Raw genomic sequence first — 27,509 nt, forward strand, 5'->3', positions numbered from 1 at the left:
CATCGCGTAAAACTATAAAACACTTTCTCTTAAAACCCTCCGCGGCGTCTCCGTAACGTACTCTAGTCGGCATCCTTCCTACGACAAGACTTGAACTTTGGCAACAGGAGCGGCGGGTCGTGGGGGTCCAGGGCTGCCGCGCCCCGCCCAGCCGTGGCCGAGGGTGGGGTGGGGGTTGTGTTCTATCGTAGTATCCGTGAGCACCATCATCCCTGACCCTCTCCCTCCCCTCGTTGTCCCGCCCGCCTCCCCATGGCCTGTGTAAGCCATGCCCCGCGCGCCACAACCGTCCCTCCCCGGACCACGCCACGCCCGCCTCAGGCTCTCATAAGGCGACAGTGATTCAAGGCATCCCCTTCGGGGTTTCATCTAAACACTATCATGTAAAGTGTAAACGAAAGCAAACCGTTTCCAGTTTATCGGACGAGATCAGGCTATACAGACTTGGGCCAGACGGGGCCCCGAGCACCCCTGCAGTAAGGCACGTGTGATATAGATGTGGAAGGCGATGCACACCGCTCCCTGGCGCCGCCCGTCACCCGCCCAGCCAGGAACTGTTACCGCCGAGGGGGGCGCGGCGGCTGGCGCTGTGGGCGGTGGACGGTTCCCAGTCACTCCGCCTCAAGGCCACTCTGCCTCTTTGTGTGCCACCTATCCTTGCACACCTGTGTTGTCACGTCTACTGTCATGTGGGCTGAGAGTGAGGCGGCGTGGCCGTGAGGTGAGGTGATGCTGGGGCGTGACGTGCCCACACTTAGTCCGGGACACAGCCACTCCGCCGCGCCCCGCCGCCGCTCCCCGGCCTGTTTTAAGGCATGGTCTTGACCCGGCTGGCCGCTACCCGCCGACTGGTTCCGTCATTTCGGACGGTCGCGCGAGGCTCAGTCCGCTGAATTAAAAAATGTCATGGAATTAAGGCAAAAAACAGTTGTATAGTAATTATATCTAATTTTGGTCCTCTCGATTCCTTTTCCTCCGTCTGAGGAGCGTTTCAAGGCATCTAGAGCACGACGCAGGTCCAGCGCGAGTTGTTCATCATGTCGGGGTGGTCGGCCACCACGGCGTCCTTCGTCTTGTAATTCTTTCGTTTCGTTGACGGAAGCGTCTCCCGAAACCTAAAGATCTTGCCCAGGGTGCCGTTCTTAGCGGGCGACGCAGGACTCTCCTCGAAGTTAACCTTTAACCCTACTGAGCGCCTGTTCTTCTGTCCCTCCCATTCTGAGCCTCCCATAGTCCCTCCGTCCTTCAGCCCGGCTTTGAAGAAGAGACCGTCATCGATATTATCAATCTTAAACTGCCTCTCAGGGGAGTGTCCGTGAATCTCCTGCTCCTCATCCAGCGGCTCAATCTTTAATTTCTTGCGCTCGTTCTCTTCCTCACTCTCTGTTTCTGCCTTCAGGTCTCCCTCCGGCGTTCGGGATTCTCTGGAGGAGCGTGTCGCTCCCTCACTACCCTCTGACCTGTTGTCGGCGGCGTCCTGGTGCTCGAGGGCTGAGAGAGAGCTGGCCCTCTTCTTGAGGGCAGCCGCCGCCGCCATCCGTCGGTTCTGCGGCACTCGGCGACCTGCAAAATGGCGAGGCGTTAATTCGGCGCCACAAGTACGAAGAGCATCACTGTCAACGTAAGTCGCGCCATATATAATTTAATGTTTCTGGCCAGACTCTAACTAATCACAAAACATAACTTGGTAACTCTTTGGCTATCCATCTCTTCACTTCCTCTTTTTTTTTTTTTTTTACAACAAAGGAGACAGCTCAAGGGCACAAAAAAGGAAACAATAATAAAAAAATGCCCGCAAATACACCGACTTTATCGCCAAACACACAAACACACACACTGATTGCTCCGTCCCATCCTCAGCCACACACACCTACACTCCCACGCTATTTCCGCTCCCAAACCACATTCATTCTTCTCGTCACTCCCACACCCGCACTCCGCCCCCACTCAGACACACTCCTTCCATACCTAATTCCAGACTCATACACACACACACATATATACTCCTCCTTGCCCTTCCTCTGTCCCCTATACCAATTAATTCTTCCCCTCCCTTGACACCCCCCACCACCCCAACCCCCCACACAACCCTCCACCCTCCCATCCTTCACCTTGAGGTCCTTTCACTCTCATCTTGGTGACGCACTGCAGCGTGGGACCCGCCTGCGGCAAGTCCTCCTCCGCCTCGCCGTCGCCGCTTCTGCGCTGCGCCGGCTTGCCCATCGCCTGCGGGTCCTTCCGAGACGAGAACCCCGGCAGCATGACGCCCCCCTTGGGAGTGATGGTGGAGGGGCGCCCCCCGTCCACCTCGCTGGTCGTCGGCTCCACCATCGAAGTCTGCGTCTGGCTCGATACACCCCCGCGCGAGGATTTACGGCCGCGACCTGATTCCTGTGGCGAAGAGGCGCGGTGAGGATGCGGAGGAGGAGGAGGAGTAAAGAAGTAGTGGTGGGGGAGGGGAGAAAGAGGAGGTGGGGGAGAGGGAATGCTGGTGGGGTTAATAGAGAAGGGAAAGGGATGGCGGAGGAGGAGGAAGAGGTAGAGAAGGGTAGAAGGGGAGAGAAGTGACGGTGGGGAAGAAGAAGGGGAGGGGAAAAGAGACACTGGAGAGGCAAAGAGGCGGGAAGAGGATGCGAAGGAGGAGGAGGAAGAGAGGAGTGCTGGTGGAGAGAAATGAAGAATGGAGGGGAGTAGGAGGAGAGAAACGCCAGTGGGGAAGAAGAGTTAGGAAAAGGAGTGAAGGAGGAGGAGGAAGAAATGAGTGTTATTGAGGAAGAAGAAGAGGAGGAGGAATGGAAACCGATGAGGATGTGACGGAGGAAGAAAGAAGTAATGGAAAACAAGAAAAGGAGGAAAGGAAAACTGGAGACGAAAAGAATACTCAGAAAGACGAAGAGATAGAAATACGTGATGGAGGAGGGAAGGAAACAGAGAAGAGAAATAAAAGAAAAACACTAGAGGGCGAAGAGGTGTGATAAGGAGGAAGACAAGTATGGATTAAAGGCGGAGGAGGAGGAGGAGGAGGAGGAGAAGCAACAGGAGGATGATGAGGAAGGATACGGAAGGTGAGTAATGGGAGGAGAGAGAGGCAGGAATAGTGAAAAGTGGAGGAGGAGGAGGAAGAGGGGGAGAGGAAAAGAAGAAAAATAAAGGCGTGGAAGAGCAAAAGGAATACAAAATAGTGGATGTTTACAGAAGAGGAGTTTAAAAAAATGAAGGAATATGAAAAATAAGTAAAAATAGAAAAGATGTTGAAGAAAATGCGAAAGAAAAATGATGCACAATAAAAAGAATAGAAAGGATGTGATGGTCATAGAAAAAGATTGGTAGAAAGTTGAGGATTAGAAGGAAAAGTCAGAGGAAAAGCTAAGTAGAATAATGAGAAGAAAAATAAAAACAGAAAAAATAAGAATCTGTGAAAGGCAACCGAATGGGAATGAGAAAAAAAATAAGCATGAAAAGAAATGCATAAAAAAAAAGAAAATAATAGTATAGAAGAATGATAAGGAGGAAGAACTAGAAAGAAACAATGAGAAGAAGGAAAAAGAGACCGGCAAATGTTTCTACCACATAAAAGAAGAGAAATAATGTGAATATGAATGTATGGTTTCTGTAACATATACGGGAAAGGGAATTAGAATCTCTCTCTCTCTCTCTCTCTCTCTCTCTCTCTCTCTCTCTCTCTCACGATGTGTGTGTGTGTGTGTGTGGGAGAGAGAGAGAGAGAGAGAGAGAGAGAGAGAGAGAGAGAGAGAGAGAGAGAGGTAAATTCATCTTCCTTTCCATACCATCACATAACTCTCCTTAAACTACTACTACTACTACTACTACTACTACTACTACTACTACTACAACTACCACCACCACCACCACCCCTTACACCTCCCTCCCTCCCCCCATCCCCCTCAAAAAAAAAAAATACCCCTATTACCTCCTTTTTCTTCTTCCTGTCTTTATTGCCGTTCTGCTGTTGACTCCCTTTGGCGCCGTCCTTGCTCTCTGCCGCCTCCTCTCTGCGCCGCTTCCCGCCTCCGTCCTTGGCCGAGGGGGGCGCGGAGGGCGAGGTGGATGCGGCAGGTCGGTTGTTGTTTCGGATCTGGTCGAGGGCCGCTTGCAGCCTCCGGATCCAGTCTTTCATCTCAGGCAGAGTGTCCGCTGAGAAGAGATGCCGACCCTGTTTGGGGAGAGAAGGAGAGAGTGAGAGAGGAGAGAAGAGAGAATGAATAGGAAATGATACTCCACTCTTAAAATAAAAACATTCGTCATAGGAAATGCAGAGGAAATACACGCAAACAAAGGCTGCTCCAGGGTTAACCAGTGAAAAGGATGCAAGAATGATGATGCTGGTTAACTCTTGCATTAAGGTTTTGGACAGTGTAGGGATGAGCTAGAGTAGACAGTCGTGTACAGAGAGGACGTCGAAAAGGTGGAGGCACGCTGCTAGGAAGTTCAGAAGATGGATAGGAGAGAGTGAGGTAGATAAGGGGAGAGTGTGGGAGAGAGGTAGAGTTTTTAAAAGAGAAAGGAAAGAAGTTGTTAGAGAAAGGAGATACGTTGTTAGAAATGTGTAGAAGAGATTAAAGGGAAAGAGAGCAATGAGAGAGAGAGAGAGAGAGAGAGAGAGAGAGAGAGAGAGAGAGAGAGAGAGAGAGAGAGAGAGAGAGAGAGAGAGAGAGAGAGAGAGAGAGAGAGAGAGAGAGGAAGGAAGGGAATGATTAAACGTGATTACGAGAAACGAGCATTTAAAAGTTTGTGAGTCATGGCTAAGGATGACCTCACATTCTGGGGAAGGAAAAAGAAGGAAAAAAAAAACAAGAAAGGAGGAAGAGAAGAAGAAGAAGAAGAAAACGTATGAAGAAAGGAAGGCTAAGAAGATAAAGGATAGAACAATGGAAAAGGAAGGAAAGAAGAAAATGATGAGAGAAAGGAAAAGAAAAGAAAATATAAAAAGCGAAGAGAAATAAAAAAGGTATGAAAGAAAAGATAAGAAAGGACGAGGAGGGAGAGACGGAAAGTATGAAGATAGGAACAGGAAGAAAAGAAAAAAAACATGAAGAAATGAAAAGGAAGGAAAAATATGAAGAAACGAAGAGGAGGAGGAGGGGAAAAGAGAAGGAAGGTTGAGGAAGAGGGGGAGAAAAAGAGAGATAAAAGGAGGAAGAGGGAAAAAGAGAAACAAAATGATAACCTAAAAGAATAAATAAATAAAAGATGAACGAGGTCAAAGAAGACGAACATACTTGGTAAAGATTGTATAAAAGTTGTTAACGAGGAAGGAAGAAGAACAAAGAAGAGGAAGAGGAAGATAAGGATAACAGAATAACAAAGAAAGACTAAAAAAATGAGATAAAAGACAAAAGAGGGCAAAGAAGAAGAAAAACTGCGTGAATATAGCAACGAGGAATAAGTTAGTTGGTGACGAAGAAGGAAGAAGTACAAAGAAGAGGAAGAGGAAAAGAAAAACAACGAGGTCAACGAAGAAATAAATGATAGCGGTTTATATAGCAAAGAGGAATAAGTTGGGTGAAGAAGCAAGAGAGACGAGGAAGAGAGTGAAAGAAAGAAAGAAAGGAAGGAGAAAAGAAGGATAGGAGGAAGAGTTGTTTTGTCCTTTACACCACAAGAGAAAGTTCAATGACAAAACAATCCGAAAAAAAAGACGTGAACAAAAATGAGATCAGACAAAAGGAAACCGAAAGAAACATGGATTAGAAAAATGAGTTGATAAAAAGAAAGAACCAGAAATAGGAGTGGAGGAAGAGGAAGAAAACATGTTATTAATAAAAAGAAACATCCCAATTATCGGAGTCAGAAGACCTCAAAAAGACCACGATCATATTAGTTATAAACACACACACACACACACACACACACACACACACACACACACACACACACACACACACACACATTGGTAGGTGAAAAAAGCCTGCCCGTACATGTGATAATATTAAAGAGAGAGAGAGAGAGAGAGAGAGAGAGAGAGAGAGAGAGAGAGAGAGAGAGTAATTAATCCCCATTCATTTTTAATCACCTTATTCTTAATCCATTTTCTTCCTTTTCATAATCCTTTTTTTCATTCATCCTTTTCCGCCGCGGCCACATTCAAGGAACATTCACTAATTAACTTGATTAGGAACTAGTTTAACTTCTCCTCCTCCTCCTCCTCCTCCTCCTCCTCCTCCTCTTTCCCTTCCTCCTCTGTACAACTTTTGTTTTCAGAAATTTCCCGCTAATCGATTTTTAAAACTATTCCCCATATAATTCTCTCTCTCTCTCTCTCTCATCATTATATATTCTTACTTTCCGACTTTCTTTTTCGTCTTTCAACGTTCCAAACTTTCCATTGTATTCAGAAGACTTTTTATGTATATTTTTTTTAGGCACATAAATCTCTCTCGTCTCTAATACAACGCTTTTTTCTTTTTCTTTCATTTAATTCTCCTTGACAATCTAACACTTTTTTTTTTCAAGGCTTTCTATTTCTTTTTTTTTTTGTAAACTCGACACATTGTTTCTCTCTCTCTCTCACTCTCACTCTCTCTCTCTCTCTCTCTCTCTCTCTCTCTCTCTCTTACATAATGTCTCCTCAGTTCCCTTAAACAAAAACGTATCTCACTCATTTTTCCTCCATTTTCCGCGCCTTCAGTATATTAAAAAGTTGCATTATACCAGTGTGACACTTCGTTAATTAGTGTCCTGACAAGAGGGACAAAAATTAAAAGGACCAAGTCACATTTTTTCGGGGATGAGATGAAGCTTAATCCACTCTTATTTTTTGGTACCAGGGTGAATAAGAGGATAAAGGGAGAGAGTAGAAAGGGGGTAGGGGGGGTGGGGTAAATGAGGGAGTAGAAGGGTGGGAGATGGGGGTGTTAAGGGGAAGTAGCGGAGGGAGGGGAGTGCAAAAGGAGCCGCAGAAAGAGGGGAGAGGAGGTTGGTGTGATAGGGGGAAGCAGAAAGAATATGAGGGAGGGGAGGGTGGATGTTTAAGGGGGAAGAAATAAAGGGAGGGAAATGGGGAGAGGAAAAGGGGGAGAAAAAGTGTGAGGAGGGGAGGAGAAAGGGACAGAGTGGTTTAAAGAGGAGGAGGTGGAAAGAAGAAGAAGAAAAAGAAGAAGCAGAAAAAAAGGGGGGAAGCGACAGGTGAGGGGGGGAAGGGGACAGGTGAGGGGGGGAAGGGGACAGGTGAGGGGGTGAAAGAGGACAGGTGAGGGGGGAAAGAGGACAGGTGAGGGGGGGAAGGGGACAGGTGAGGGGGGGAAGGGGACAGGTGAGGGGGGGAAGGGGACAGGTGAGGGATGAGGGAAATTAGGTTAAGGTGAATTCAGATGGAAGGTTATTAAAGCCATTGATTAAGACCGACCGTTTAGAAAAGTTAAGGAGGTCAAATTTAAAAGGCGCCCAAAATTATGTAGCCTTCGACATAATTCCTTCCCCGTTCTCTCTTCCCTTGATCCACCGCTTCTACCAGACTCCCCTTCCCTTCCTCTAGCCACCCCCTTTGCTCTCCTAAACTCTCCCCTTGCCTCCCCTCCCCTTCCTTACACTCCCCCAGACACCCCATCTCTTTCTCATTCCCCTTCCAAAAAACCCTTCCCTTCCTTATGCTTCTCCCAGACTCCCCTTCCCTTCCCTCTAGCCACCCCCTTTTCTCTCTTACACTCTCCCCCTGCCTCCCCTTCCATTCTTTACACTTCCCCTGACACCCCCTCCCCCTCCCCACCCACCCCCTTCTTTTCCTTGCATTTATCTAATTTTTCGCTTCCTCTCCTTTGTCTCCACTTTCTCGTTATTTTCAGAGCATTAACCATATTCAAAATTTATCGTCTTTTCCTCTCCTCCTGTAAGTATTTTTTTTCCTATCTTTACGTTCAGGTTTATTTCACAGGCTTTGTATCTTCCTATTACTTATTTACTTCGTTATTTGAGAGCACATTTATTATTTGTATTATTTGTCGTCATTTTTCTTTCGTGTAGTTTCGTCTTTCTACATCTGAATTACTCTTATAGGTCTACTTATTTTTTTTTGTGTGTGTGTGTTTTAAGTGTTCTATCCATCTACTCTTCTTCGCCCTTAATAGCACATGTCATATATTTATTTTCCCTTTTTATGTTCGTGGGGGGACGAGGGGAATCAGAAAGGATGGGGAGGGCGAGAGAGAAGGAAGAGGAGGAGGAGGAGGAGGAGGAAGGAGAAAGGATGCTGGGGAAGGGAAGGGGAAGGTTAAAGTCTTTCTCTCGCATCACATTCAAATTACTCTCTTGGGTCTTGTGTATTGATCTAAGTACATAATAATCTTCTACTTATTCAGTTTTTTTCCTTCTTTCCAGTACATTAATTATACCTTCCCTCTCCTTCTCCCAAGTTTCCCCTTTATAAATTACTCCTGATAGATGTAGTTTACCTGTTTAAAGTTTTCTTCTTATCTTCTAATCCGTTTTCATCCTTTTCTTCCGTCTTTACAACATCGCATTAATTATCATACCTTCTTCCCTCTCCTTCTCCTAAGTTTCCCTTTTATAAATTACTCCTGATAGATGTAGTTTACCTGTTAAAAGTTTTCTTCTTATCTTCTAATCCGTTTTCTTCCTTTTCTTCCTTCTTTACAACATCGCATTAATTATCACACCTTCTTCCCTTTCCTTCTCCCAAAATTTTCCTCTTTATAAATGACTCCTGATTAGTTTAGTTCCGTTTCATCCTTTTCTTCCTTCTTTACAACATCGCATTAATTATCATACCTTCTTCCCTTTCCTTCTCCCAAAATTTTCCTCTTTATAAATGACTCCTGATTAGTTTAGTTCACCATTTTAAAGCTTTCTTCTTATCTCTTATTCCGTTTTCTTCATTCTTTACATCACATTAATTATCATACCTTCCCTTTCCTTCTCCTCCCAAGTTTCTCCTTTATAAATTACTCTTAATAGGTTTAGTTTACCGTTTTAAAGTTTCCCCTTCTTCTTATCTCCTCTTTCTCGTTTTCTTCTTATTATTATCTCCTATTCAGTTTTCTTCCTCCTTTACAGCATGGCACATTAATTATCATACCTTCTTCCCTTCCCTTCTCATAAGTTTCCCCCTTATAAATTACTCTTGATAGGTTTAGTTTACCGTTTTAAAGTTTCGTCTTCTTCTTATCTTCTCTTCCTCGTTATCTGCAGCACGTTAATCATCTCGCTGCTGTACCCAACTTTCGTTCACATTTTTTCTCCCCCTCCACACCCAAATTACTCTTTAACAAATTTAGTTTCTTGACTTCATTGTTCTTGTTCTTTTTTTTTATCTCCCTATCTTGATATTGGCAGCACATTAATCATATTTTTCCCTCCTTCTCCAAAGTTAATTTTAGAGTCTTTATCTTCCATCATTTCCAAATCACAGATAGTTGTTGTTTTTAAGTGTTTTTTATCTCCTCTTTCTCGATTTTCGCAGCGCATTAATCATATCTATTCCTTCTGATTCCTAAGTTTATTGTAGTCCTTTCCTCTCGCCAAATCGAAGCAACTCACAGTCCTTGTCTCTCATTTTAGTTATTCTTGTTTATCACTTGCTCTCATAATACCCAAAACCCATTTCATCGAGCCAAATCGCCTTTTTTTTTACGCTTTTTATTTTTCCAACACGCTTCACTTCTGTTCTATTCGTTACGGTCTTGAGGCTTCACGCTTTATACACACGTGGGCTTGGCGACCCTCACAAGACACTTCACTCCGATACCAGACATTCATTACTGTTACGGCTAAACTGTCCACTTGTCAAGACTAAATCCGTCACGTGGGCCAACTGTCTATTCTTACGGCTATACCATTAAACGTACTTCTTCTTTAGTCAACTTTTCATACACGCTACATCCTTAACCCGGTAACAGCGACGGGCCAAATTTGTGGCTTTACCGTGTAGCAGCGATGGGCCAAATTTTTACCATGATATAAACCCCCAAAATAGATGCACAACTGATCCCAGATGCATTGGTACTATATATTATGAAATGGTTTGCGTGAGTGATGATTTTTTCTCATTAATTCGCTTAGAGGGGCCTTTAAGATACATGTTCCCCGCAGCTACCGGGTTAACATGCATTACTAATATGGCAGAATCCTTCGATCTTCGCCTGCCACACTTCCCCCGTCAGTATATCATTTCCACCGCCATAGCTTCAGTTCGTGCCCTCTCCTCTTCCCTCCTTCGTTATTTGTATCTGTAATCCTCTCCTGTGTTAATGACCTCTCTCGCCTCTTCCATGTTACCCCTCGTCGTATCCCACCAATAAATCAATCATCGTTTCACTTTACTTATTCATTAGTTTCATTTTCCCCTTGTCACATAGTAAGAACATCTCCCTTTCTAATTTCATACTCATCATCATCATTATCAGACATTAATTTATCCACTTCAGGACGTTATGAAATCTCCCATCCATCCTTACCCCATCATCATCATCATCACTATCATCGTCAGCCATTTAAATACACAGACATGACAAAGCACTTTCCCAACGTACTCCATCTATCTTTGTCTAACGTCAGTGTACTCCTTGCTCCCCTCTCCTCCCAAAAACGGTTCAAACTTCTCTTCTTTTAGTTCTATATCGGCCTTTATTCACACAACTCGTCATTTCCTATTACGTTTCTCTTATCTCGGTCTGCTTGTACGGAAATCCTGCGTTCTTTATCACTCCACTACACTCTCGTCTACAGCAAACACCATCACATTATCGTCTCCCCTCACGCACAAAGCCCTTCTCTCCCCGCCCACTTCCCGTCTACGCTCCTGTATACAAGTCTTTACCCATATAAGCCTTGACTCTACGCTATGATACTCTATACTCTTTACTACAGTCCCTACAAGCATTGACTCTATGCTATTATACTCTATACTCTAAACTACAATTCCTACAAGCCTTCATTTTATGGTATTATACTCGATACTACAATCCCTACAAGCCTCGACTCTTTACTCTAAGCTACAATTCCTACAAGCCTTGACTTTATTCTACCATACTCTATACTACAATCCCTACAAGCCTCAACTCGTAGCGTAGCCGTGCGTGTTACCTTCAGCCTCAAAATATCACTCCAAAACACGTCACTTCCACCAGTCCTTAATCTTCTTGCCTCATGAGTCACCAACGTCGACATTGAAACTTGCCCCAACTCGCTTCACTCCTCCCTCTGTTGTAACGTTTCTTCGGCTTCACTTTATACACGCTGGGGCCTCAAAATCCTCCTCCCCAAGGCACTATACTCTTGTTGTTTTATTAATTAATTGTCCCAACACACTTCACTTCTGTTTTAGTCGTCACGGTTTTGAGGCTTTACGCTTTAGACACACGTGGGCTTGACGATTCTCCGGTAACACTTCACTCCGATACCAGACATTCATTACTGGTATGGCTAAACTGTCCATTTGTTAAGACTTAAACCGTCACATGGGGCAACTGTCTTTTCTTACGGCTATACCATTAACGTACTTCGGCTTGTCTAGTCATATTTTCATACACGCTACACCCCTAACATGCATTTCTATTATGGTAAAAATGTCTTACTGTTACATCTGTTGCCTAAAGAATATCCAAAATCTCTTTCTTCTATGGCAAAAAATATCTTATCTCTTACTTCTATTGACAAAAATGTTTATCGCTTACTCCTACTGTCAAAAAACTATCTATTTCCTTCTCTTGTGGCTAAAAAATGTCTGTCTTACGTCTCTACCTTCTCTTGCTTCTATTGACAAAAGTGTATATCGCTTACTCCTACTGTCAAAAAACTATCTATTTCCTTCTCTCATGCCTAAAAAATGTCCGTCTCACGTCTCTACCTTCTCTTACTTCTATTGACAAAAGTGTATATCGCTTACTCCTACAGTCAAAAAACTATCTATTTCCTTCTCTCATGCCTAAAAAATGTCCGTCTCACGTCTCTACCATGGAGCTACCTCGACCTACTTAACCAAAGCCTCCCCACACTCGCTACTCACGGGGTCGAAGAAGCTCCGATCCTGAGAGGTGATGATGAAGACATTGGTAGCCTTCTTGCACTCCTTCGGCCCCGCCTCAGCCACCTGGTCGAAGTACTCAAGCTGGATCACACCGTTCGCCTTGTCGCCCTCCTTGCTGTCCTCCCGCTCGTAGTAATAGAGGCGGCCCTTGGACAACACACAGTAGCGCCGCTTCCACTGGGCGATGTAAGGGAAGCTCCGTCCGCTCAGCTTAGTCAGGAACCCAGTCTTTTCCACCTCCTTGTGTTGGTTGGCTCCAGGGATATCCTAGAAAGAGAGAGGATGAGGGGAGTGAGTGTGAGGTTACTTATAGTGGTGCAAGAGATGGCTTTGTTGTGTGTGTTTGTTTGGGAGGGTCGGAATGTTCGGTGCGTGGTGGGAGGGGAAGATTGTGTGTGTGTGTGTGTGTGTGTGTGTGTGTGTATGTGTGGCTTTCATGTTAATTATAGAATGAAATAGATTGATTAAGCGACAGAAACGCGACAAATCATCACACACACACACACACACACACACACACACACACACACACACACACACACACACACACACACACACACACAGTTTAAAAGTTAAAAATATATTTATCCCACTATTAATCAACTTTATAACTTTGTTTTTCAGCTCCATCTCATTGGCCTGTTTCTGTTGTTGTTTGTTTGTTTTTGTTTCTTATCACGCTTTCAACTTCGGTCTGTTTTGTTTTGGCAGGGAAATACAGACATGCAATAAGAACAACATTTAATCTTCCTCCTTACAAGTTTCCTTCTTACAAAAACTAATTAACATACTGAGCACTTTAATTCACTTCTTTAAAAATAGACGAAGCAGAATTTCCTTGTGTATTTATCATGCCTTATTATTTTCTCTCTTAATCTCCGTCTCAGCCTTCCTCATTTTACTCATTAGAAACTTTTAAGCAGAGGAAAAATAAATTACATATTCATAAATGAGGAGTAAGATATTCATAAACAAAATAAATAAGACCTCAAAACCCACTCCAAAATTATCACGTGAAGTAATTTTCCTCGTTGACGTTCATTTCCCTGTTTTCTTCCCGAGACTGGGCAAGGAGGGGAAAGGGGAAAAAAAGTGAGGAGAGATGAGATAGGACGAGGAAAGAAGAGGAGAGGGGAAAGGATAAGATAATAGAGAGGAGAGAAGAGGAGAGGAGAGGAGAGAGAAGTGGAGGATAGTAGTAGAGAAGAGAGAGGAAAGGAGAGGAAATATGAGAATGGCAGTGAAGAGAAGAGGAAGAGAGAGTGAAGAAGAAAGACGAGAGAGGAGAAGAGGAAATATGAGAATGGCAGTGAAGAGAAGAGGAAGAGAGAGTGGGGAAGAAAGAAGAGAGGATAACAGAGAAAGGAAAATAGAGGGGAGTGAAGAGTAACAGAGGAAAGAGGAGAGAAAGAAGGACAGGAAAAGAACGACTGAGAAACTTATTTATGTATGAGGGTGGAGAAGGAAGACGATAGGAGAGGATAGCAGAGAAAGGAAAATAGTAGAGTGAAGGGTAGCAGAGGAAAGAAGAAAGAAAGGACAGGAAAAGAAGTGAGAGATGTGTTTATGTTTATGGGTGGGGGATGAAGGCGGGTGGGGGTGGGCGTGGGAGGGGGGCGAGTGGGCAGCGAGTGGCGGCAAAGAGGCGTGACCCAGCTCCGTAACTTACCACTAAGAGGCCTTGTTCTTGACGCCCCGTGTGAGTCATTGCCATTAAAGTCCCTGGCCCAGCACCTCTGTACCCGACACCACCACCTCCCCCCTGCCACCCACCACCGCAGACACACACCACAACATGAAATTGACCTCTCTTTCGGCCACCTCTTTTGATTCTTTTTTTGTAGGAGCAGCGAGTAGCGGGCTTTTTTTTTTATATTATTGTTTCCTCCACCACCACCTCCTCCACTATCATAACCCCCACACTAACACTCCTTATCCACCTAACCCATCTCTTCCACTACCCCGCCACCACCTCCTCCTCATCAACACTCCTCTTACTCCACCATAAACAGCAACACCAACTCCACTTTTTTGTTTGTTTGTTTGTTTCCTTTTGTCCATTCCTATGTAATTCTTGCCCTCTGTCACCTCCTTCCTGTTTGTTTGTTTACTTTTCACTGTTTATTTATTATTTATTTTATTCATTTATCTTATTTACTTATATTTGCTGCAACTTGCCTTTCTTCTTTATTCCTTGCATTTAGTTTTGCCTTCTGATACATCCATCCCTCTCTGTTCCTTCATTTGCTTCCTACGAACATCTGTTTATTTATTTATATTTTTTTTTATTCCTTACATATATTCGTCTCATGTCACTTCCTTTTTTTCTTTACTTATTATCTTCATGTCTGCACTTCGTTTCTATCCTATTTAGCATCCTTAATTTATTTCCTACTTTCTTTTATCATAATCTTTCTACACCTGTTCTTTCTCATCCCCTCCTTTGATCTCCCCTTCTTCTTCCCTTCCTCCTCCTCCTCCTTCTTTCCTCCTTCTCTCCTTCACCTTCCCACATCTTATCTCCCCTTCTTCTTCCTCTCCTTCCCCTCCTCCTCCTCCTCCTTCTTTCCTCCTTCTCTCCTTCACATTCCCACATCTTATCTCCCCTTCTTCTTCCTCTCCTTCCCCTCCTCCTCCTCCTCCTCCTCCTCTTCTCCTTCACCTCCTATTGATTACAAACATCGTTCTCCTCCTCCTATTCCTCCCTCCTCTCACCCACCGCCATGTAATCCTCTCCTCTGATCCCCTGTTTCAAATTATTCCCTCCAGTCCTCCACCTTGTCCAGCCTGGCAGCCTCAGACACCACGGTAAACACACACACACACACACACACACACACACACACACACACATGTACGTCGTGGCCTTTAAATGCTTATCAAACACTCAGTCCAAACACTTACTCGTAGGTAGCTCGGGTTCCTTTCTCTCTCTCTCTCTCTCTCTCTCTCTCTCTCTCTCTCTCTCTCTCTCTCTCTCTCTCTCTCTCTCTCTCTCTCTCTCTCTCTCTCTCTCTCTCTCTCACACACGAGAGAGAGAGAGAGAGAGAGAGAGAGAGAGAGAGAGAGACTTGCATGACTTGGATAATCTGTGATCAAACTTCTTTTAAAAACACGATATGTCAGCTTTAGTTTGCGAGCTCGAGTGTTAGAGAGGAAGAGAAGGAAGAGAAGGAGGAGAAGGAGAAGAAGAAGAAGAAGAGGGTCGTATTAGTGGAGGAAGAAGAAGAAGAAGAAGAAGATAAAAAGAAGAGGGTCGTAGTAGTGGAGGAGGAGGAGGAAGAGAAAGGAGAAAAGAAGATTAAGCACGTAATGACGATATGTGCGTGTGTATGTGCGTTCATGTGCGTGTGTGTGTTTGTGTGTGTGTGTGTGTGTGTGTGTGTGTGTGTGTGTGTGTGTCACGGAAAATATTCGTTCTGTACATAAACCGAAGGAAAATACAAACAAACAAACGCACGCACACATTCTCTCTCTCTCTCTCTCTCTCTCTCTCTCTCTCTCTCTCTCTCTCTCTCTCTCTCTCTCTCTCTCTCTCTCTCTCATCTACCAATTTTCTGCATCGCTGTTCCGAATTGCTCTCTCAGCTAGACTATTGTTGCTGTACTCCTCCTCCTCCTCTTCCTCCTCCTCTTCCTCCTCCTCCTCCTCGTCTTCCATGTTTCCTCCTCGACATACTTCTGTACATTTTCTTTCTTTATTTTCTTCTTTAATAAACCTCATAGTCAGTTTTTTTTCTACTATTAATATTACCACAAAGTCTTCGTTATTATCATCTTCCTCGTCTTTCCCCTCCTCCTCCTCCTCCTCCTTATATACATTTTCTTCCTCTATTTTCTTCTCCAATAAAACTCATAGTCAGTCGTTTCTATTATCAATATTATCACATTCTTCATTATTATCATTTTTTTCTATTTAGGCTCAGTTTTACATCAACAGAGAGAGAGAGAGAGAGAGAGAGAGAGAGAGAGAGAGATCGTTTTAAAGGTACCTGCAAAACCTATTAAAGCAAGCTCCGTTATTAAATTCAGAAGCTGCTACGTGTCATGCATATTCCTCCTCCTCCTCCTCCTCCACTCATCCTTCCTCTCATTCCTCCTGAACCTATTTTTTTCTCACCTTTCAGACTTTGTTTTTACTATAATGCAATATCATCTATTTTTGTTTAGGTGATGTATACGTATAATGTCTAAGGTCCTTATTCTTAAACACTTCCACAACGAACATTTTGAAAGGTTACAAGGAAGATTAGTCGGGTTATCATGAGTGTTCTAATGTTTACGGTGCAGAAGCCTTGTCGAACTATCACTAGGCTCATAAGACTACCCATGGAAACACTAACACAACTTCTACGAAAGCCTTATCATGTGTGTGTGAGAGAGAGAGAGAGAGAGAGAGAGAGAGAATGATATTCGTAAAAGGCAAATTAAGAAACAGCAAACATTTATGCATTAGAAAGCAAAAAATATATACAAGGAATGGACAAAAAAGAAAAAAAGTGACTACACACAGCAAGTTTATATGCATCAGAAGTCACAAAATATATACACAAAGAATGGACAAAAAATGAAAAAAAATGTACCGTAAATATCAGTAAATAAGTAAATAAAAAGTGAGTGAGTGGGTGGGTGTGAGTCCCGAAGTGTTTGAGAATATGAACCTCACTTTTGCATGACACCGAAGAGTTCACGAGTACACGCACGGAAGGAGGAGCGGAACCAGAGCGTGCTGGGAAGGGATGCCATGATATCGTACTCACCGAACAAGATTTTCCCACTTCTAACGCATAATGACTGCACAAAAAGCTCTGTAATTAACACTTTTAGCAATAAATATAAATAGGTCTCGTTACTTTTGTGGGTGGGACATTTTTTAGCATGAAATCGAGAAAAATGAGAAACTGAGTACGACAATCTGGCAACCTTGTGCTGGGGTCTGCCTGGCGCTGATACAGAATTACATGACGCTCACACCATCATGCATTTTTTTTTCTTTGTTTTTCGCTCATTAACTTTAAGTGCACTGTTCTCTCTCTCTCTCTCTCTCTCTCTCTCTCTCTCTCTCTCTCTCTCTCTCTCTCTCTCTCTCTCTCTCTCTCATACATTATTAATTTTACTTGTTCAAAATTACCTTCCTAGTGAATTATGCATCGTAACATAGGCTTGGGTCTTTTTTTATACGTAGATGTAATTCAGAACAGTTATAAAAGCCTCTAAGTCCTTTTTTTTGCTAATATTTATAGTAGTAGATGTAGTAAAAAAGATGGTTGCTCCTTTATGTCATGTGCAACCTCCTTTCATATCTGTATCCGCAAAACTATTAAATATTTGTCGCTTCCAGAGAGAACGCGCCGACTACTGCTGCCCCCTGGTTGGTGTTTGATATCATGTATGCTTGGGAGATGTTACTGGCTGCCGCGACTCATGCTGACCTCAAGCACCCTTCCGTGGCCCCTGTCTGGTGAGTAGCCTTTTACCGTTTGAATTCCTAACTTTTATTCTCCTACTTTTATGTATCTAATTGTATTTTGCATCATTTGTCGATTTTTACATCTCTCATATTTCAATACTCTCGATTTTTTTTTTCGTTCTAAACTGATGCTTCAATTGAAATAAAAAAAGATCGTATGAATATCTAGTTTGGGAGAAATATATATTGCAAGCTTTATATATTCCAGTTCGGGAGTGTAAGCTTACGTATTGAACAAAAAAAAGGAATATCGATAGCTTTCTATTTTTGTGTTAACGGCAGCCTCCATTCTATTTTGCATCAATCGCCGGCTTGAAAACCTCTTACGTTGTTATTTTCGAGTTATGTTTTTACTGTTCTCCTCCTCCTCCTCCTCTTTCACCAGGTAGTGTCCAGAGCTAACCAGTTCCATGGCTTGTAAACAGGTAAAGGAAAACTATGAAAAAATATGAATAATAACGTGCGGCTTGTGTTCTCATGTGGTACTTCGTTGTATATATTTATTGCTTTGCCTGTTTCACTATTATTTATCAATCAGTCAGTCAATGGGGGCATACGCTGGGGGGCGCGTCTCCTCGCCTACCTTGTTCAATAATATTTCTTTTTATCTTTGTCAGGGTCAGTGAGAGGTACACAAGTTTCATTAGTGGTGTGACTTCAGTTTCCGACAGCAATTCCACTCGTGTTGTATTTTGCAGACTGGCACTCACGGTAATCAAGTTGGCATTGGATACCATTTAAATTTACCACACTTAATAACCTGATTTCAAACTGTTAAGAGATTGAATGACCGTCACAGTATTTTTTTTTCTAAATTGCACCTAAAAATTTATCATCCTCTAATGCATTTTTTTTATACAACAAATGAGAGAACAAAAAGTGGAGAGAAAAAGCCCGCTACTGCTGTTTTAATAAGACTTCGAGGTTTACATCTTGCAGACTGTGATGAACGTTAATGAGGTTAGCATTGCAATTTTTTTTTTTTTTCAATATCACACGTATTTACATATATAACTCGTTTGTATGTGTAGTAAACCTATTTCAATTCACCATTTTGAAACCCAGTATTATAAAAACGAGATTCCACGATATCAAAACAGCCGAGCAAAAAACGGTTAAATAAATGAGAAACGGCAAGGAAGCAAAAAACCTCATTGGAACCTGTCAGTGCAACGTTGCCAGATCATAGTATTTATCACATCGCATTTCTCGGTTTCTTTGCGGTTTTAACACTAAGTTTGATTGGATATCGTTTTTGGTGTGCCTACGACAGCTTTGGGGCCTGAAACTGATAAATGTGGTGTTCTGAAGACGACGAACTGGTAACGCCCGGTCAGTGTCTAGCAACGTTGCCAGATTGTCGTACTCAGCCGCTTATATTTCCCGACTTCCTACCCCAAAACTGTCTTCTGGGCTCCAATAACGAAACTCATTTATAGTTATCGTTAAAAGAGTTAGATCCTGATGTTTCTTGGTAATAGTTAGGCGTCAGAAACCAGTAAATACTATGCTCTGAGTACGACAATCTGGCAACGGTAGGCAGCAGTGGCGGGGAGGACGGGGAGGAGGCGGAGGTGTGTTGTGGTCACCCGCGCAAGATTTTTTATTTCGTCATAATTTTTACTCCTGTGTGCGTGAACCTGAGCCGAGGAGCCGCGTATCACCTGTTCCGCACGTGCTTATTGTTACCTGGCCCACGTGAGACCTTCCTGCACGGCGATGAGAGCGAGTGTGGAAAGTGATTTTGTGGTGTTAATGAGTTAGTTAGTTGGTGAGGTAATGATTGTGGTGGTAATGGGGGGAGTAAGGGAGGGTTAGGAGGAGGGTGGTGTGGGTTTCAAGTGTAATTAGTGTAGGTTGTAATTACTTTGTTGGTTATTGAAGTATATAATTGTGGTGTTTATTAATTAGTTAGTTGGTGAGGTAATGATAGTGGTAATAGGGGGTAGGGGAGGGGTAGGAGGAAGGTGGTGTGGGTTTCAAGTATAATTAGTGTAGATTGTAATTACTTTGTTGGTTATTGAAGTATATAATTGTGGTGTTTATTAATTAGTTAGTTGGTGAGGTAATGATTGTGGTGGTAATGGGGGGAGTAAGGGAGGGTTAGGAGGAAGGTGGTGTGGGTTTCAAGTGTAATTAGTGTAGGTTGTAATTACTTTGTTGGTTATTGAAGTATATAATTGTGATGTGTATTAATTAGTTAGTTGGTGAGGTAATGATAGTGGTGGTGTGGGTTTCAAGTGTAATTAGTGAAAGTTGTTATTACTTTGTTGGTTATTGAAGTATATAATTGTGGTGTTTATTTAATTACCGCTTAGATTCGATTTGTAGAACTGCCATATTTCGAAGTTGTTGATTCAGTTTGCACTCTCTCTCTCTCTCTCTCTCTCTCTCTCTCTCTCTCTCTCTCTCTCTCTCTCTCTCTCTCTCTCTCTCTCTCTCTCTCTCTCTCTCTCTCTCATCTCCCCCCCCCCACACACACACACACAACCTATTCAGATCCCATTGACAACCTTATGCTATCAATTTTTTCAAGTAAAGTATAAACCGACATGTCAACCAACCCTCCTCCTTCGTGTCAGTGAGTAGAGTCGGATCCGAACCATTACCGCGCGCGCTTCGAAACCTTCTCGAACGGAATAGTTGAAGCATTTTCCAAAGCTTCGTTGATTAAAGGTCTAATGAGCGAAAAAAAAGAAGAGGTGTGTTGGGTATTCGTTTTTCATCAGCATTTCATGTTTCACTAATGAGCGGTGGCGATTATAAATGTGTGTGTGTGTGTGTGTGTGTGTGTGTGTGTGTGTAAATGAGACCGCAGGGAAAGCGAAAGAAGTTTACCTTTTGTTTACTAATCGAAAAAGTGTGTGTGTGTGTGTGTGTGTGTGTGTGTGTGTGTGTGTTTCGCTTTTTCCTCATGTTGCTGTTGTGGTTTCCTCGTTTATTTCTTCCTAACAATGTTGTTCCTTTGCTGTTTTAGCCCCCTCCTCCTCCTCCTCCTCCTCCTCTGCATCATTTTTTTCTCTTCTTGTTTCCTCCTCCAAACCAATTTACATAATGTATGCAATGTTTGTGTATGTGTGTGTGTGTGTGTTTAAGCCAGAGGAGAGAGATTCTTACGCCCACTCAGCCTCTCACCCACCCAGACCATAATTGGAAAGCAGATATTCTCTCTCTCTCTCTCTCTCTCTCTCTCTCTCTCTCTCTCTCTCTCTCTCTCTCTCTCTCTCTCTCTCTCTCTCTCTCTCTCTCTCTCTCTCTCTCTCTCTCTCTCTCTCTCACACACACACACACACACACACACACACACACACACACACACACAGAAACAAACAAGATTATGTATAAATGATTTAAACGAATTTTTATTTCACGCGAACTCACTTTCTCATTTTTTCCTAATCAAAATATTGAATTTGATTTCGTGTATTGATTTAGTTTAGTTCAATTAATTTGTGGCTCTGTATAAGATTACCTGTATGAATATTTGTACCTCTATGGATATTTAGCGACACATGCAGTTACTATTTATTGACTTGGATGTACTGACGCATTATCCATACTAATGCCGAGTTGTTGTGTGTTATCTGCACGTTTACCATTACGTAATGAATAGTTATATAACTGTCTGTGTTACACCTGACTGGCAACCTAACCTGACTGCCGCGATTTTTCTGTAACACTAAACATCAGAGTCGGTATCATAAGACACTTTCGGTTCTCACATCAGCTATTTCTAAAGGTCAAAGAGGGGGTCACTCGGGTTCTAATGAGTGTTTCTTCAGGTTCACGGTACAGAGGAAGGGTCAAACTACCACCAGGGTCATAAAACTGCTCCTGGAAATGCCCAAAACTCCTACGAAAGCCTTGACCAATAGGTGTTCTTGGGGGATGAAATGGCTCACAATACGACCCTAGAACGTTTACTTACGGTCACTGCAGCAGGAGTGATGTATAAGTTATTACGATTTTAACCTGATTGAAATTGTATAATAACGCCTCTTCGGGCAAGGCGGCATTTTTTTCCTTTATATTAAAACTTGAACTGATCAACAATTAGTTCAGAGTAACGCATCCATATAGTAACTTTTTATTCATTATCTGAGTAACGTTACGAGTGAGAAAGTGCTACAATGTGACGTTTTGAGTTGAGATATATGGTGGGCGAAATGGTAACGTGACGGAAGATAACAGTTACCTTATTAACCACAAAGAGAGCTCACTAAGGAGCTTGATAGACAGTAACCTTTCTCTTCGCTATCTTGGCCTAACGCTACGAAGGGTGACGCGCAGGGTAGTGTGACGCCGTGACCTCGTGTGTGGTGGCGGGAGGGAGGGGAGATAGGTGTTAACACGTGACGGGCTCAGGGCTGTCTACGAGCGGGCTTATACTGCTTGGGCGTGACGGGAACACTGGCGCCGGGGATGAGGAATTTAAATGCGCCTCTCACCTGCCCCGCCGCCTCTTATTATTGTTGTTGTTGTTGTTATTATTGTTATTATTACTTTTATTTTCCTTTAGCACAATGAGAAAAGGTTAAGGGTCATATATTTAAACATTTCCCCGCCCAAGTCACACACATTTTACTAGGCTTTCGTAGAAGTTGTGGGCGTTTTATGGGGAAGTTTTATGACCCTGGTGGTAGTTACACATCTTTTGTACCATGAGCCTAAAGAAACACTCATTAGAACCCGACTGAGCTCCTTTTCGGCCAAGACCCTTCTTTTCTACCATGAACCTAAAGAAACACTCATTAGCAGACCCATAGAAATATCCACAACTCCTACGAAAGCCTTGTTAAATGTGTGTGTGTGTGGGCGCCGAAATGTTTTGGAATATGGCCCCGAGTTATATTTTTACACAAACTGGGAAAATCTGAAGCAAAAAAAAGAATAGCCACTAAATTTTTCAGAAACAGTCAGCTTTTACCGATTGTGTTCCTTTGTTGCCAAAATAAATATGCACGATGAAATGTATTGTTGAAGGATATATTAATCTGAGAGAGAGAGAGAGAGAGATGACTTTCTGCACGTGTTCGAGCATCTGAAATTTCCCAACCATTCTCTCTCTCTCTCTCTCTCTCTCTCTCTCTCTCTCTCTCTCTCTCTCTCACCTCAGCCTCCCTCTCTATCTCTCTCCCTCCACTTCTCTTTAACACCCTTGCCCTTCTTCCCATCCCCTCTTCTTTCTTCTCTTTTAAATTCTTTTCCAATCTTTTCTTCCTTTCTTGTCTTTTCTTTTCCTATCTTCCCTTCGTTTCCTCCTCTTCCCTCTCCTCCTCGCTTCTTTTCCTTTCCTCCCCTCCCTTCTTTTCTTCTCGTCTCCTCTTCCTCTCCTCCCCTCTCCCCACTCTTTATTTCCCCTCTTCCCTCCCGTTCCCTCTCTTTTCCTCTATTCTTCCCCAACCCCTTCTCTTTCCTACTTCTATCTTCTCCCTCCTCCACCACCTTCCCTCTCCATCTCCCTTCCCCATCCATCACTTACCGTGGTATTGAACAAGTTTGGCGACAGCTTCAGGGACAGACGATAGACAGGATTGCCTTCTCCGAGGGTCCACTGTCTAACGCTCTTCTCCTCCGCCTTTCCCTCCAGCCTGACCAGCTCCTCCTCGTCCTCCTCCTCCTTGGACTTCGAGGACGAGGACGAGAAGGAAGAAGTGGAGTTCAGGGTGTTCCGCTTGGCAAGGTTGTTTTCGAATTGCTTCTTGAGTTCGCTGTCCAGAAAGTTGACGGTTTTGATCTTGGTTCCGCGGCGTGAGGATGAGGAGTCCTTGGTGGTCTTTGAACGGAATGGATCCACGCCCTCTTCTTCCTCTTCTTTCTCCTCTTCTCTCTTGTGTTCTTCCCTCTTATCTTTTTTCTCAGTTTCTGCATCCTCAACGTCTTCCTCTCCCCTCTTGTTTTTCGCCTCCTCTTCCTGTTTTTCCTTGTCTTTCTTGTCTTCGTTTTCTTGCTTCTCTTTCTGTTTCACCGCTGTCTCTACCTCCTCCTCATTCTTCATCCCCTCCTCCTCCTTCTCGTCCTTCGGGGAATCAGAGGATGAAGCCGCCCGCTGCTCATTATTTCCTTGCCTGTTTTCCTCCTCCTTCGGTTCCCTCTCATCGGCTGTTTTCTCCGTTCTTATCTCTTCTTCCATCCGGGGTGTGATTTCCAACGTCTCCACCTGCGCCGTATTTTCCACATTCTCCAGCTTCGGTTTGCTCTCCCCCATCTCGTCCCTGCGTTCGTTTTCCAGGTTTTCTCTCTCCTCCCTTTCATCACAAACACCGTCTTGCACCCTATCGTCTTTCTGGGCTTCACTTTCATTCTCCTTCACATTCTTCTCTTTCTCCTCTTTCTTCACCTCTTCTTCTTCCTCCGAATTCCCCTCCAAGTCCATGTTCTTTCCATTTATCTCTATTTCCTTTTCCTCCTCATCTGTCTTTTTCTCCTGTATGTCACCTTCCTCCTCCTCATTCTTCCCCTCATGCATTATTTTCTCACCTGTGTCTCCCTCCTCCCCCTCCTCCTCTTTCTCCTTCTCTTTCATTTTACTCGAAGTCGCTGGAGTCAGTTCCGAGGCTTCGATCTCCCCCGATTCTTTGCATGCGTTCGATGTCTCCTCTGAAGGCTTCCCCGCGAGGCTTTCTCCGTTGTGGCCCAGGAGGAGGGTGGCTCTGGGGGGGCTGTGGTTCTCCTCCCCCCCTGAGGAAGACACACTGAGCCTCCCCGGTGGTGGTGACGCCTCTCTGTCACTCCCAACACCCGGGGCACCGACGCCTTGCACCTCACACATTTTTTTCTTTTTGTGTTGTTTTGTTAGTGCTGTCGGTGTTGTCCCATGAGTCACGCACTTTCACTTTTACTTCTTATTTTTTTCTTTGTTACTTTTTTTCAGATTTTTTTCTTCCTTCTGGTTCATGGATATCACCAACACCTCGCGAGTTTGTTTGTTTTTCTAATTCTTTTATCACCAACACCTTTTATGTTTGTCTTTCTTACTCTTTTCTTGTTTTTCTTTCTCGTTCATGGATATCAACTTTCTTTTTCTTTTTTTCCACTTGTTCACAAATATTCAACTCATATTTTCAGCGTCTCTTACAGGTATAAATTTTCTACACACCTGTTTACAAATTATCCAACACGTGTAATTATCCGATTTTTCCTTCTTTTTAGTATTACCTGTAGTGAATAAAAGACGACGCATTTGTTAACATAAGAAACGACTAACCACTTTTTTTTCCATTATTTTCATTTCTATATTTCCGAGTTTTTATTTCTTTACTTCGTGTTCTTTTTGAGTCATTCTGTTTAACGTATCAGTTCTTTTTCCATTTTTCACATTTTCTCCCTCAAAGCGATACGGACTCGTTTGTCATTTTAATGTTGTTACAGTCGGAAGAATGGTGGTGGTGGTGGTGGTGGTGGTGATGGTGGTGGTGGAGAGGGAGAGGGAGAGGAGAGCAGTGCGTGACTTACAGACTCACTCGCGGCCTTCTCCCCTCCCTCTCACCGCTCTCCCTAATCCCTTACACGCCCTCTATTCTCTTCTCTCCCTCCCTCTTCTCTCCCTCTCTCTCCCTCTTCCACCGCCCTCGATTTTTCCTTTTCTTTTATCCTCCCTTCTATTCACCTTTTCCCTCTTCCCTTCCTCTTCTCTTATCTTATTCACCTCATCTCTCTCTCTCTCTCTCTCTCTCTCTCTCTCTCTCTCTCTCTCTCTCTCTCTCTCTCTCTCCGCGCGCGCTAAATGAGCACCTTGGGCGTTTGTCATGTTTCCAAGTCGAACACACACACACACACACACACACACACACACACACACACACACACACACACACACACACACACACACACACACACACACACACGTCGAAAATAAAACTCCTACGAAGACCTCCAAAATTTTCTTCCTTAGCTTAGACTCGACTGTTACTTTTGTTCACGACCACCTCCTCCTCCTCCTCCTCCTCCTCCTCCTCCTCCCTTACGCAACATTCCCTCCCATTCCCTTCCCTTCTCTTTTCTTTCTCACAGACCTCCTTCCCACAGCTCATAAAAAAGTAGCTTAATGGGTTCTTCTTCCTTTCTTTCTTTCTTCGCCTTTCCTTTCCTTTCCTTTCACAATAGCGTAAATTGGCCAACAGTTACAGAGGTCGCTGCGTCGTGTTATGGATTTACTACGACGACGAGACATATTTCTACAATGACCTGTTTCTTAATCTTAATCTGCTCTTAAATCTCTCTTACTGATTTTATTTTTTTTTTTTTTTTTTTTTTTTTTTTTTTTTTTTTTTGTATATGCATAGGAGGATCTGAATCTCTTACTCGACGCACCACATTTCCTCATTGACCTCTCTCTTCATCATAATCTCTGTTTAATCTTTTCTTAATTCTTTGCTCTGTGGTTTTTTTTTATGAATATAGGATTTGAACCTCTTACTCGCTGTATAATTCCACTTTCGCAATACTGGTTTATTTTTTCATTTTTTATTTTATTTGTCGTTCTAGTTTAGCTTCACGGATCGTAGTGGTTTTGTATTTTTATTTATTATTTATTCTGCACACCTGTTTTGTTAATTATTTATTCTGCACACCTGTTTTCAAATACACCTCTCCTCACGAAATTGACCTCTCATTTGGCCGCTTATTACTTTTTGTTCTTGTGGGAGCAGCGATTAGCGGGCTTTTTTTGTTGTTGTTGTTTTTTTGCACCTTTTTTGTTGCCCTTGAGCTGTTTCTTTAGCTGTAAAAAAAAATATAAACACGAGTAATTATCCGTCTTTTCCTCCTTTTTAGTATTACCTTCACTGAACGAAAGATGACGCATTTGTTAACATAAGAAACGACTAACTTCACTTCACTTTAGTTCACATTGGTCGTTCGGGTTCAATACTATTTTTAACTATCGGCCATCCTCGTTTAACCTTCCAAACGTTTTCTTCTTCTCCTGAGGGTCTACCTACCTACCTACCTGTGTGTTAGGATTAATATACATAAGAAACGACTAACCAAATTATCTTCACCTTTGTTCACATTGGTCGTCTGGGTTCAATATTACTTTTAACTATTGGCCGTCATCGTTTAACATTTATTTTACATCTACTAACCATCGTGCTAAAAGGCTATTCAAACATTTAGGTAAGTAACGATGACATTGTTCTGTGGCATTGACATCACTACAGTATCACATCTACGAGTTATTTTATCCGTACTCCTTCACTCTCAAGCCTCTCCTGTCTCTCGCTTATTCCAACCTTTTATTCTAATCCACTTTTCCCACCTTTATTAATTCCTTTTCTTTGTACTTTAAAACCTACTCCTTCCTTCCCCTCTCTCTCCCCTACGCTTCCTTCCTCTCCCTCTCCATATGCGTTTCGTTTTTATGACCTTTTTTCCACATTCATAAGATAAGATAACTTTATTGTCACACTGAATACGAAATACAACATGAAATTTGTTTTGGCATTGAGCTCATCCCCCAAGCTATGTTAAACTACCACTAGGCTCATATTATTTACAATGGATAGGCCCACAACTCTCACGAAAGCCTTGTCAAAAGAGTCAAATGTTTAAGACCCCCTTTAGGTCAGAGATTCCAGACCAGTGACTCAATAACAGTCTTCGCGAGGTGGGTGAGAACTCCATTACTTTGCTACCCGACTTCCTCTACCTTAATATTGTTCTTTCTCATTTAAGGTGGAATTGGTTCTCAGGTTTAGAACTAGATCTGGGGGCTTTTTTTTTTGGGGGGGGGGGGACAATTTCTCGTCTTACTCCTCTTATTAGCTGATTGTGTGGTAAAGAGATGACCGACCCCCCCCTCCTCTCTCTCTCTCTCTCTCTCTCTCTCTCTCTCTCTCTCTCTCTCTCTCTCTCTCTCTCTCTCTCTCTCTCTCTCTCTCTCTCTCTCTCTCTCAATACAACAATTTTACTTTTCATTCTCTCTCCAGCGACGATTTTTTTATATCTTTTTATCTCGTTTCCTTGCAGCCGTTTCCTCCCCCTCAATGTGCTTGCTCTCTCTCTCTCTCTCTCTCTCTCTCTCTCTCTCTCTCTCTCT

At 43.2% G+C, this 27,509-nt stretch overlaps 1 protein-coding gene and 1 long non-coding RNA gene across 4 annotated transcripts in view; one reads left to right on the forward strand and one right to left on the reverse strand.

Moving 5' to 3' along the window:
* LOC126987770 (uncharacterized) overlaps positions 1-27,509 on the reverse strand; it is a 79,361-nt gene that overhangs the window by 14,913 nt on the left and 36,939 nt on the right. For all 3 annotated transcript variants that reach the window (XM_050845076.1, XM_050845078.1, XM_050845077.1), the window contains exons 2-6: positions 22,953-24,628; positions 11,981-12,268; positions 3,932-4,174; positions 2,112-2,391; positions 1,461-1,563 (exon numbers count right to left, since the gene is read on the reverse strand). In XM_050845076.1, the coding sequence (XP_050701033.1) occupies positions 1,461-1,563; positions 2,112-2,391; positions 3,932-4,174; positions 11,981-12,268; positions 22,953-24,242 (2,204 nt within the window). In that variant the 5' untranslated portion in view covers positions 24,243-24,628. The remainder of the gene's footprint in view (positions 1-1,460; positions 1,564-2,111; positions 2,392-3,931; positions 4,175-11,980; positions 12,269-22,952; positions 24,629-27,509) is intronic.
* The window catches only part of LOC126987773 (uncharacterized), a 208,469-nt gene continuing 182,441 nt past the window's right edge, over positions 1,482-27,509 (forward strand). Inside the window, exons 1-2 of the long non-coding RNA XR_007741148.1 lie at positions 1,482-1,621; positions 17,342-17,461. This is a non-coding gene — a long non-coding RNA (uncharacterized LOC126987773). The remainder of the gene's footprint in view (positions 1,622-17,341; positions 17,462-27,509) is intronic.

This window comes from Eriocheir sinensis, chromosome 66 (genome assembly GCF_024679095.1).
Source record: "Eriocheir sinensis breed Jianghai 21 chromosome 66, ASM2467909v1, whole genome shotgun sequence".
NCBI classification, from domain to species: domain Eukaryota; kingdom Metazoa; phylum Arthropoda; class Malacostraca; order Decapoda; family Varunidae; genus Eriocheir; species Eriocheir sinensis.